Source organism: Propithecus coquereli, unplaced genomic scaffold (genome assembly GCF_000956105.1).
Source record: "Propithecus coquereli isolate 6110/MARCELLA unplaced genomic scaffold, Pcoq_1.0 Scaffold339, whole genome shotgun sequence".
NCBI lineage: Eukaryota > Metazoa > Chordata > Mammalia > Primates > Indriidae > Propithecus > Propithecus coquereli.
In genome coordinates this window covers 429,254-442,246 of record NW_012149052.1, presented here as the reverse complement: position 1 = coordinate 442,246, position 12,993 = coordinate 429,254, and the positions used below count along the sequence as shown (strand labels likewise).

Here is a 12,993-nt window from a genome sequence, read left to right as displayed (position 1 = left end):
TAATAGGACAACTAAAAACATATAGAAAAAATTAGCCAGGCATGATGGCGCATGCCTGTAGTCCCAGCTACTCGGGAGGCTGAGGCAGAGGATTGCTTGAGCCCAGGAGTTTGAGGTTGCTGTGAGCTAGGCTGACGCCACGGCACTCTAGCCTGTGCAACACAGTGAGACTCTGTCTCAAAAAAAAAAAAAGAAACTTGCTTCTTAGCACACTCACTTTATTTGAACTTTCGGAGTTATGCTATATAAAAAGACATCATTTTAAGCAGCAATGGTCCAAATGGTAACTAATTCCCTTATAATCACTGATTACATGTTCCCTATTCACTCAGCTGAAAAATCAGAAAGTTACCTCCCAAATCCACAAAATCCAAAATATTAAAAACCTCTGAACAAATAAATATGTGCTGAGGATACCCCACAATAAAAGAGTTTTTCCTCCCTCTCCTTTAAGATAACATTATTTTCTCTTATTCCAAAACTGTTCATGATTTTTAGACTCATCTTTGAGAACAGGGAGGAAATTACCTAATTTAACAGAAAGGCAAGAATCACGATGCGACTGTCCGAGGCAGCTGCAGAGCTTAACACAACCCAATTCAAAGGGGTTCAAACCCAGGAAAGAAAGGTAAAGGAGGCAGATTTTCAGAGGAACTGAGAATGTGTCCGGTTTCGGGTGGACAATACTTTTATTGAGGTATCTGGGGGCATATCAGAGTGGGGTTTATTGCAACACGTGTTCTTATACATCCTGTAGGAAAAGCATGGCCTGGGAGTCCTGTTAGCTGTCACAGCAAAGTTCTTCCACGATCAAACTTTTGGATAAAGTTTGGATAAGAGATCTGGATACTTCAAGCTTATATGTTTCTGTGCTTTGTACTTGCTTTCTTTGCCCTTTGTTTCCTGAGAAGGTTTTCAAATGGCAGAGAGGCCAGTGGTGGAAGTAGCTTCCATAGTAGGAGCCATTGTGCTACCGATGCTGGCAAGTGCGGAGGACATAAGGGAAGCAGGCTGGGAAGCTTAGGATGTGGGAGTTTTCTCCGACGCTCCTATAACTGAGTAAATACTGTAATGTAGTAATAGTCAGAGAAACAATACATTTCTCCTTATACTGCAGGGATAGCTGGGACATGCAGTTAGATAGGGACTGGAAGACTCTGCTTGTGACTTTTCACCTGAAGGCTCAGCCCATCCAGTTACTCAAAGAACCCTGGAGGGGGCGGCTGCGCATATCTGGAAAGCAGGGTAGTGTCCTGAGTCATAATTCTGCCTACCTGTGGCTTTCTCTCCTCTCTCCTTAGGAGGGAGTATCTTCTTGATCTAGCTTTTCAAATCATGATAATAAAGGCTAAATCTCAAAATACCAAGGTTTAAATGCTGTTGAGAAATAATAGCGTAAGAGGAGATGGCAAGGGGTGGGGCTGAGTAATGGGTGAGGCACGTTTGCAAGAGTTAGGCTTAGCTTCAGAGCAACTGCAGCCTTGGTCACTATTTTGCTCCTCTCTACAACTGTTTTAGAGACACTTTGCCCACGCTGGAGGCCCACTGCTTGCTGATGCTAGTTTAACAGTGATGCTTGACCTACTCTCTTAGAACTTGGACTTCTTTCCCATAGTTTTCAGCTTCACTTACAGACAAAGATTGGCCTGTAGAACAAACCAATGGAGTAACAAGGAAAGGTTTACTGTTCCTCATTTAATCAGATAGTTTACCATCTATTTTGCCCCATGATTGAACTGAGCTGCTAAAATCTTAAAATACAGTGGATTTTCCAGGTAGCCTGTATTTTGAGAACTTCCCTCCACTCATCACCGTTTTGACAAAAATAAATCTTAAAAAATGCTCAAAATGCAAAAGAAAACAAACAGTTGCAATCTTTCAATGTGTTTGTTCCCCAGGACCCAAGTGACTTTATCTACAGAGGGAGCTCTTTGAGGCATAAAGTAAGGATTTTGCATTTCAGCTTAAATAGTGATTAAAAGGATTGTGGTTGAAAATAATAGTGTTACAATAATAAAAGAACTGATTATCACCAAAGTCTGTTTAGCGACAGTCACAATGTCAGGTTGCCAAGTTTGAGTTTGAGGTCACAGTCTTTATGTGGGGGGGTGGGGCAGTGAAGGAATTTCTGATTTTTTTCCTTCAATATTTTGTGGACAGGAAAATATTCCAGAGAAACAACCTAGAATTTCAGAATAAAAAGAATATATTTTTCAAAAATCCTACTTAGAGTTCACCAAATTAAAAACACACTTAATTGAGATTTTGCCGAAACACTCCCAGTGAAAAGTTGTTAAGTGAGAAGTTAATAGAACAAGTGCCAGTTCCTTGCTAAACCCCAAATTTTCACACCTTAAAAGATACAATATGTTGAAATGACTTCATATTTAACCTTGTCAAAAAGAAAGAAATCCAAACGTTCCTGGGGGCTTGGACATCTCTCAGTGTCAAGGCTTAGGCAGGAGGCCACCCAAAGATACGGCACCATGTCCAGAGCCTGCATTCTTCTCACTGTTTCAGTCTAAGGCTTTACATGACTTAGCAACTTACTGTAGCCACATTATATCAAGGCCTAACTGCCCTAACATAGGCTCTCTGCCCTGCAGAGGGACAGCTGTCAATGTCGGGAAGCCACCTGTGTCCTGAGAATGAATTGGCACCATTCTCACTGGCACTGAGCCTCTCTGTTGTCCTTGTATTCCTTCCTTGACACCTGCTGCTATGGCTCTACTTCAGGGTGCAACTAGATGAAGGAGTCCTTCTCTTCCTCCCTAGGGCAAGGGTGCAAGGCTATTTTTGGAAAAACGCTTAGGTCATTATTTCAGTTCCTTTTTCTTGTGATCTTCCTTCAGGGAGAGCCTCACAGAACAGGCCCTCAGTCCCTTTTCTAAAATCCATGGACCAGATGTGTTTGGAATTCAACATTTTTTCAGAGATGGTGTTCATAACATATATTACACAAAACTTCCAGTGGAGTTTGAGTCAGCACCTCATAATCAGATACATAAATATTTCTGCAGTGAAATGTTATAAATTTTCACAATAAATAGAATAAATAAAGATTGTAAATAGCCTCAAATGAGTTCAGGGAAAACTTTGCCATCACATGAATTTGAGTGTAAAATTTGCAAAAGAATGGTCAGTTTTCCAGGCATTTTGGATTTTGAAACTGAGGACAAGAGATTTTAGATCTGTATTAGGTTCTCAACAAGTTAAGACAAATTAATCTATTTGTTGTTAGAGAAAGAAGAGAAGGGGATGTATTACAAATAGCCCAAGGGGGCTTTTCAAAGTGATCATTTAGACAAAAAGTTTGGCTATAACTGCACAGGATTTGAGATAAATGAGTTGTTCTTGTCCCTGGCTCCTGTCACATGACCTTGACATATTCTGTCTTCCAGAGCCAGTCTGTGACTGTGCTATTGTCCTGGAATCTGAGCTGCCTTGCTGAGCTGCAGAGAAAGGGACCAGAAGTGGGCAGACCTAACTTCTCTGGGACTCTCAGGAACATTCCCAGACTAGAATAAAAACCTCAACAAGGCAAAAGTGTTGGAGCCAACTGGCATGCTTATTCTATGACTCTATAATAAAGTAATCACACAGTTTGATTTTCTTTTAAGCACATAAAACCAAAAAACATATCTTCTTCTTAATATTGGGGAATTTTTTTTTAAAGCCCAAATCTTTGAAGTTTTAAAGGTGGGATTGGGAAGACTATATTCTATGTCGTCATGCTAGGGACTATTTACAAGGGAAAAAGTAAACTTTCCCTGAGATCAAGGGTTGTCACCAGTGAAGACATATAGAGATCAAGGCTTACTTGGCTTCCAGGGCCAGTGCAATGATGCCCGCAGCCATGGGGGCTGAGGCCGATGTCCCAGTGTGGTTGTCCGTGCAACGCTGCCTCAGATCTGTAGTGATCTAGATAGAAGACAGAAGTGAAAAATTTAGATCTCTGGGGTCAGTGTGAGTCACATGAGAAAGAAATTTGCTCATAAAAGTGGAATGGAGGGAGTTGAAATATTTGTTTTAAATTCCTTGTTCCTACACTCCTATAACCATATCACTTCCAGAGAATTGCCTGTGTATATCAACTACAAAAGGGAAGGGTTTGGAAATTGAACTTCATTTCTGTTAAAACCAGAGTCAGGACCAAGTTCAGCCCATGGCTTGAAACATAAAGGGCGTGCAAATATCTCCTTAAATTTTGCACTGTAGGCACCCTACTTGCCTCACCCGAGAGCCAGTCCTGGTTAAAACTAAAGTTCTTTCATTGGCACAACATTTTTAAATAATCGAACATGTCGAATCAACATCCAGACCCTGAGCCAGGCATTGGTAGCATAAGGAATAAAAGTCCCCAATCCCTGCCCTCCCAGAACTGTTACCTTGAGAGAGCCACAGATTTCAAGCCAAAAGTATGCTCTGCTGTGGGAGGAACTTTGGCTGTGGACCTCTTTCTAGAACTCATAGAAATGTTGCATGGATGAACCAAGACTTCCTCAAAGATTAAACATGGATACTAAAAATAAGGCTGAACCCACTGTGCTTAATATGCAATAATAGCAGTAAGTGTACACTTGTATATTATAGAAGATTAGCTATGTCTCCATTTTTATTTTTTAATCAAAATGTGAGATCATTATTATCCTCTTGGCTTAAATCCAGTTCACTTTAGCTGTGGCTGAATAACATTACTATCTATGAGGGGTGATGTTTCTCAACTTTTGTTTCATTACTATGTTTCATTAAGAAAAAAACACTAAATTCAAATTCTCCTTAACAAGAGAAATTAAATACTATGGAATAAGATTCTGGAAACCACTGTAATACCTCTAAGATTTTAAAAATCCTCCCTCCCTGACTATGATCCATTTTTGTCCCCTTGGGGCTAATATATCCTCCACTGAGAATGCACAAGGCTCTGAGATGAGTTAGTGGTGTCATTGTCGTTGCTGGAAGACATCAGAAAACCTTTCTTCGGCATCATGGCAAGGATATTACCACATGTTACAGATAAGAAAACTGATGTGAATGGTCAGCAGAAAGGTGAAGAGAGATCCCGGCTGTGGAAAACAAAGCCCTGTCCTTCCAGGGGCTTCCTTCAAGAAGAGTGTGAACATTGGTTGAATTTGGTTTGAAGATAAATTTGGTTTTCACAGGAAGAAAGTGCTCCATAACTACTTAGAAAGGGACCCTCACTTAGAAGTTTCTTCGATATCCAATGAGGATGTTTGAGTGGACTCTTTTATTACCTCTTACAGGTCTAGACTGACATCCTGGCCGATTTAGTTTCACAGGACACCATCAGTTATTTTCTTTTCTTTGTTTCTTTTGACACCTCTAATGATTCCAGATTGTCATCTGTGCCAGGTAGGTATGCATACTGATACAAAAGAGGTAGGAGAATGAACAAAAGTATATAGAACCACAGAGATATGGTGCTGTGGGAAGGGGTAGATCCTTGCGCTGTTTTCCTGACTAACTGATTAGTGTGCAAAGAACTCTGACAGAGTGAGCGTGTTTGACAAGCATGGGAAATTGTTTCCTGGTTAATAAATAGACTTTGCCACATTGGATGCTTGCAGGATGTTTGGGTGAATAGAGTCTTACTCACTTCTACATTGAGAAACTTTCTGGACTTCCAATTGTTGACTTTTAAAAGGTATTTTTTTTATTGTTTTAAAAAACATATAACATAAATTTACCCTCAAATAATTTTTATGTGTACAATATAGTTTATATATATATATATTACATATATATTGTTATATGAACATTGCTGTACAATATTGCTAGCATTTTTTCATCTTGCAGGACTGAAACTCTGTACCCACTGAATAATAATTGCTCATTATCCCTTCCCTCATCTCCTGGCAACCACCATTCTACTTTCTGTTTCTATGTGTATGATTACTCTAGGTATCTTATATAAGTGGAATCATACAGTATTTGTCTTTTTGTAATTGGATCATTTCACTTAGTATAATGTCCTCATGATTTATCCATATTGTAGCATATGACAGAATTCCCTTCCTCTTAAAGGCTCAATAATATTCCATTATGTAACATTTTCTTTATCCATTTGTCTGTCAATGGATGCGTGAGTTGCTTCCACATCTTGGCTGTTGTGAATAAAACTGCAAATGTGCACGGGTGTGCAAAAATCTCTTTGAGATCCTGTTTTTAATTCTTTCAAATCTATAGCCAGAATGGGATTACTGGATCATTAAAATGGTAGTTTTGCCTCATTTGAAACTGTGGGCGAATCTGCAGCCTTAGTTTCCAAAGCCCTTGTCCCTAAGTCAATGCAGGAGCACACCACAAGCAGCTTGTTCCCAAGTCTCCAGATCTGCTTGTTGTTGAGAGATGGCTGTGCCTGCATTCTTCCCATTTTACCTCACCCCATGGTCACATTCCTTTGTCCGAGTTTTATTTTTTTCAATGACTTGTGCCTGGATTCAAGATTTTTCATGATGTTTTCCCACTTGGCTCTCCTTGCTTATTCTTCAGCTGCACCAGACACATTCGATGCACAGAAACAAATCCAGGATAAACACTCCAAGTGTGTGCAGCATTGCTAAGTGTAATAAATAACCACCTCCAGCCAACCTCAAATGTGAACAATCAAAATTTTATGATGTAGGGTTTGCAATAGAAATATGTTCTGTCCATATACAATCACCAGGCATATATACATAGACTATATGCTTAAATAAAAAGCTACTTAGTACCTTTATACATAAACCCCAATGAAGTGTTAAATGCCATTAATATAGGCAAGCTTGTGGAATTCCAAATCATCATTGTGCTACAATCTTTTTCAACCACTTTAACTAAATGAAATTTGAGAGTAGTGAGTAGGGGTGGACAGGGGGTGGAGGAGGAAGGTGATGGTTTTAACCTTTTAAAAGGAAGGGAGAGAAAAGAAACAAAAACATCCTCACTCCTTTCTTTTCCTGCTTTAAGTGGAAATTCCACCTGGGTCATTTCAAGAGGAAGTTACTGTCAGTGGTGGTGATATTTAGGTGTAAATTACTAGAAACATCTAAGGCACGGTTTTCATCATTAACAGTAGCCACAGTACCAGAGAGTTTTTATGTCTATCTTTAGAGAGAAAAGGCAAAGACCACCAAGGAGCATGCAATCTTGAAGAAAAATGATGTTTGGAAAACTGGAACCACATGAGGTAACCCCATTAATCACAATGCATGCATACAAGATCTGACAGTATAATTCAAAGGAAAGTTGCATTCAACGGTCGGTCCATAACATGGGGCAGAGAGTATAGAGATTCTATATGCGAAGCTGGAAAAATAAAGCATTTTAACTTTGATTCCATTTTTAAAAAAAAAGTCTCAGAATTTGGTCTCAATGCTGGTGGTACATCTTGCATGCTCCAAATTCCCACAATTCACTACCCAAATCAGAAACAGAATTTTTCTCCAAAGAACTTCTCAGATTGCTCAAGAAAATATCATTTGTGCCCATCAGAGTGATGAAACTGGAAAGGACACCAGGCCCTGAGCCAGATCAAAGCTGTCCTGATCAGCAAATTAGATTTTCAGCCTTTGCCGGATCAGTAGCAGATGGTTTTTTGGACTCCACAAAGTCAGGGATGTCATCTTTTTTCGGTGAGAAATGGCAGGTATTGTTCGGGTCTCGTCAGGCTCCTCTGAGAAGAGCTATCACTTTTACTCATCCTAAGTTCTTATTTCCTAATATTTCACATTTCATTATTTGAGCTGATTGGACCTTTGATTTTAGCCTGTCGATGTAATTCTCCAGGGAATCTTGATGCAGAATGACTTTGGCCTTAACTGACAAGCCTTTATAGCAATCCCACAGTTAGGAGCTTCACTCTCCCAGATACCTTACGATCTGTTTTATTTTGAAGGTACCATATTGTCTCATGTTTGTTAAAAGAGCAACTGAACAGATATTTTTAAAACATGAAATGATTCTACTGTCTGTTTCTGGTGTTGATTTTGATTTGGATTAGAAATGTGCCAAGAAAGCTGTTTCAGACACAGCTATGGGGGATAAGGGCAGAAACCAAATGTTAAATGTGTCAATGAATAAAATAGAAGAAGCTGATTTATCAAGCACAGTAAAATAAAAAAAGGAACTGAGAACCAATGAATGCTTTTTGTGTCTACAGAAGTCACAAACATTGGTGTAAAATTCAATCATGACAAGTCCGTACAAAATCCCACTCCTATGTTGCTAAAACAATCTGTAAATGTGAAGTGCAAATGCAATATTTTGCTTACAAATGTGAGGTTGCTATCACTAAACAAGGAGCCCATCTTGTATCATTTTTTTATCTCCATAATGTTCAGCTCAGTTCCACGTACCAACAGGGGCACAATATTTATTTGCTAAGCTGAGTTGCTAAAATCAAGCTCCTTTATACTTATTTTATTCTATACGTTAAACTCTCCCGCTCATTAGAAAACACCTCAAGGTCACTTCTTTTTCGACTACCCAAACAAAACTCACAGAAATTTATAATCAGTCTTATGTGTGTATGTGTATATATACAATTCAGGGATTAAAACAAAGTACAGCTATTACTCTCACAAATACTCCACGTTGAATATCCCTTATCTGAAAGGCTTGGGATTCAGAATTTTTCAGATTTCAGATTTTTTCCAATTTCGAAATATTTGCATTACACTGGTTCGACGTCTGTAATCCAAAAATCCAAAATCTGAAACATTTTGGGCATCAAAATGACACTAAAAGGAAATGCTTACTGGAGTATGTTGGATTTTCGAATTAGGAATGCTCAACCTATTACCACCCACTATCAGTTTCACAGCTTCTCCTAAAACTACCACCATGAGCAACTTGCAGTGAGGCAATGTGCACAAGGGGGTGTGTGTGCGCGTGTGTTTGTATAAAATGAAATATAAACCCACAGGAACCCTGAAAGGATGATATTATATTATTTATTAGCTAAGGAAATGGAGACTCAAAGGGGCTAAGTAACTTGCCGAAGGACACGCAACTACTAACCGGCTGCTAAGCGGTGAAGATATCAAATCCTGAAATAGCAGCAGAAGAAAAAGCAGAGTTACAGAGTGCAGTCATCCGCGACAGCAAAGGCAACAGCGCCAGACCACCGCCAACAGTGGCGGAGAACTGGCCTTGAGGTCCAGCCTAAGTCAGCAAGTGGGTATGGCGATTCTCCTTCAGGCCACAGTTAAAATCAAAACTTTTCAGGAACAAAATTTCTTCTCTACTTTTTAACCTTCTCCAGATAATATGAACCAAACTTCCAAATAAACTAAACACATCTGGATTCGTGAGTCTTTCACTCATGAAAAATAATGCCATTTTCTAAATCAAAAGGAGACATGCTAGAGAGTAATGCAGTGCAAACGGTGACTGCATTTGAAACATGACTTGGGCAGCGGGGGTGGGGAGAGGGTAGGGAGCAGCATGTTTCTGCAAAAGCGAATGTGGACCTGCTCAAAAGCATTAGAAGCAATAAGATAATTCCTCCACATGGAATTGGTTGTTCAGGCCAACCCCGAGATACCCCAGGCAGCAAGTTTGTTTTGAACGCAAATAAATAAAATGAAATCTGGAGAGGGCTAAGCAGAGCTGATACTCTCCAAATTTTGGCTTACAGAACCCCTCCCAGGAGGAATACGATGGTCTCTGTATCCTAATCACCAAGACAAACTACTAGGGGGGAAAAAGTCAAAGGCTGAACAAGTCCCAAAAGAAAGAGATAATTTAATGATGGGGGTGATTGGGATGAGAGGGGAGCTTTATCTATAAAACAGAACTTGGGAGAAGTTTTGGGAGGTAGGGAGGGGTTAAAGATGGGATCTTTTAGGCTCTTTAACACTAAGAAAGGTTATAGGTACAGCTTTATCATGTGGCAGGATTCCTGCTGGCAATTTTCTATGCTAAATATCCTGTCAAATACTGTTTGACTTTCACCAACCTGCCAATACAAGGAGTTTCTCTGGCAGAAATAGAGCACCTCCCTGTCTTCCTGTGGCTATATACATGAGGTGTGAAGCCTCCAATCCTCTAAATGTTTGATAGTCATTTATGCACAAATATTTATTGAGCTCAGGCTCTGGAAAGGAACAAAACAAAGACTTCATCCTCAAGTACATTTCATTGTAGCCTGAAAAACAGCTAATAAATAAGAAAATGCACACTATCATGGTAAGTAGCTCTAAGTGCACTAGAAAAAAAAATGAACAGGTAAAGGAGTAGAGAGTGGTGGAGGAGAGTGTCCCTATTTTAAGGAAGGTGTGAAGGAAATCCTCTCTCAGGTGAAGTTTGAGAATAGACACAAATGAAGTGGTATCTGGTGGAAGAGTGCCCTGGTTTTAAACATCATATAAAACGCCTGACTTTGGGAGCTCAGGGCTAACTCTGCTGCCACAGGAACTAGCATCTCAGCTTTAGTTTTTTCAAGGAGTCCAACTGTCTGAGGGGGTATGAAAAGACAGAAAAGTAGGAAATTCAAAATAAGCAGACTAAGCAGTGAAAAACAATAGAAATCTGTACATTCGAAATGCTTTTTAATCACCAAGAAAAGAACACAAAACAGAGAAGTGCCATTTTTTTCATACAGTCCCCCGTACTGAGGTCCACGGAAAGTATTGGGCATGACAGCACACTTGTTACAAGACAGGTTTGGACACTCATTGTAATTTGATTGGAACCCAGGTTCTACCACTCACTAGCTGCTTTTTTTTCTTTTTCTCCATTTTCCATTTTCATTTATTTTTTGTTGAGGTGCAATATACATATGTGATTTACTGTCTTTATCATTGTAATGTACAGTTCAGTGGCAATAAGTACATGTGGATTCTTTCTCCCCCTCATCCTCTGTCTCCTCCTCTCCTTCCTGGCCTCTAATTACTAGCTGTATTTTTTCTAACCTTTCAAGCTTTATTTTCCTCGTCAGTAGAGGGGGCACACTGATTCTCCCGCATGGGGTTTTAAGAATACAATGAGATGACGCATTTGATGTGCATAGTGCAATGCGAGGCACATATGTGAAGGGCCAAATTATGACATTTACAATATGTTAACATAACTATAAATGTATTATATGGCAGACATGTAATAAGATATAAACAATTAGGCTAATGAAAGCCTTATTTCATAACATGGCTTTAAAATAACTAGTCATTTCAAATTACTTCTATTTAGCTTATAAAAGAGCTTCTTATCATTGTAATCTCAATACTTTGAATGCTGTGTTTGCTGTAGTAAGATATAAGGCTATCACTGATCCAAATCTAGTAAAGCATGAATGCAATACCAAGGTCCACAACTGTGCCAGTAGTAATGGCAGGAAACCAAGGGACAGAGACTTCCCTATGTTTTGAAACCCACGGCAAGATATTCCTGCTTGTGATCCATGAAAAGGCATTTTGTCCAGGAAAAGTAAAATTTATTTAACAAATGTGCTTTCCCAGAAGCAGAGAGGAGTTCTTTCCTCTCTCCTCAGATCCTCAGCAATTGCCTCGGCTCAAACCACAAAGGTGCTCTATGAATGAAGAATTGCAACTGTGCTCTTCCGTAGAGGCTGCAAATGACGAAAGGAAATGAATGGCTCAGGGAGGGAAGCTCAGTACAAAGGGAGACACTGCCATTCCTGTAACACTCAATCACAGATGCCGCTAGCAGGATGCGGCATCACCGAGGGACCCCAGGCGTCTGGGTTCAAAGCCTGGTGAAGGAAAGGTCCCAGGCGCAACACAGGATTATTCGTCATTCTGACATCTAGAAGGAAAAGGGGTCAGCCAGACCGTAAAAGGCTGATGTTGTTGCCAGCTCCACTCATGTTCAAACCGTTAACATGTTCACGATCACAGTGGTCTTTCTTTATGGGGTGGGTGGAACACATTGTCGTATTTTATAGGTGGGAAAAATGGAGGTGCAAGAAGCACCTCTGTTAACAACAGGTGGAAAAATGACAAACCTAACCTCCCAGGATGAAGAAAGCTACACAGGCTTAGGTAACAGAGACCGAGCTGCTCATGTGTGCCAGGCACCACGTGGGTACGTTACACTCAGTACGTTATCATCTTTATGGAAACCCTGAGGTCAATGCTGGCATCATCTCCATTTCACAGATGAGGTAATCAAGACTATGAGGGTCGTTTAGCCACTGAGCAGCCTGTCTAAAGCTAGAGACTGTAATCTCAAATAGCTTCCAACTTTCCAGTCTAATCGGGGGTAATCTGTGGATTTAGGGAAGATGAGCAAATCTAAGAACTAGATAGAGAAAAATCCCTAGTAAGTTGCTGATATGAAAATAGGTGAAAGAGATTAAATAAAAGGTAGAAACAAGTAAAAGTTAAATATGTAAAGTGGGTTAGTGAAGGTTTTGATATAAGAAACAGCAACTAGGAAAAAGTAAAGTATATGATCCCATGAGAGGATATTAACATTTTAGTTATGGTGTCCATTTTCCCATGCAAGCTAGGATAGGAACTGTCTATCTGTGGGAGAATCTTAAATGACCCTCCACCGCCCACCCGGCATGGGAGTCACACACCTACCAAGCAATCGCGGCACACAGTGACGAAGGGCACATGAATGTTAAGTCTAGCGGGTAAATCTTGCAGTAGTGACTTCAACGCTCCCCTCTCCATACTGTGTTCGCCCATCGGGGATCCAGGCAACCCTTCCTTCTTTGATGTTTTGCCCATTAGACTATACGCTTCTTTTAGAGAAGGCGTTTACAAAACTTAATACTATCCCAACAGCAATTGCCCCACGGGGAATAACAGGACTGACTAGATGAGCATAATTACTTTGAAGCATTGGTGAGTCTGACTTAAGATGACTTCAGACTCTGGAGGTAAAAGAAGAGAACTCTTACTCCAGAGAGTTTTCATCAGGAATTTCATGGTGCAGAACTGATGAATGTCATTCAGTACTAGTGGACACTGACCGTAAGGTAGAAGACATAGGGTCTTCCTACTTGGAAGCAAAGGGATATTT

The 12,993-nt window shown here is 40.0% G+C and overlaps 1 protein-coding gene across 2 annotated transcripts in view; it reads right to left on the bottom strand.

Annotated features, from left to right (window-relative positions):
- The window catches only part of PCSK5 (proprotein convertase subtilisin/kexin type 5), a 436,684-nt gene that overhangs the window by 239,600 nt on the left and 184,091 nt on the right, over positions 1–12,993 (bottom strand). For both annotated transcript variants that reach the window (XM_012650669.1, XM_012650668.1), the window contains exon 9: positions 3,821–3,921. In XM_012650669.1, the coding sequence (XP_012506123.1) occupies positions 3,821–3,921 (101 nt within the window). The remainder of the gene's footprint in view (positions 1–3,820; positions 3,922–12,993) is intronic.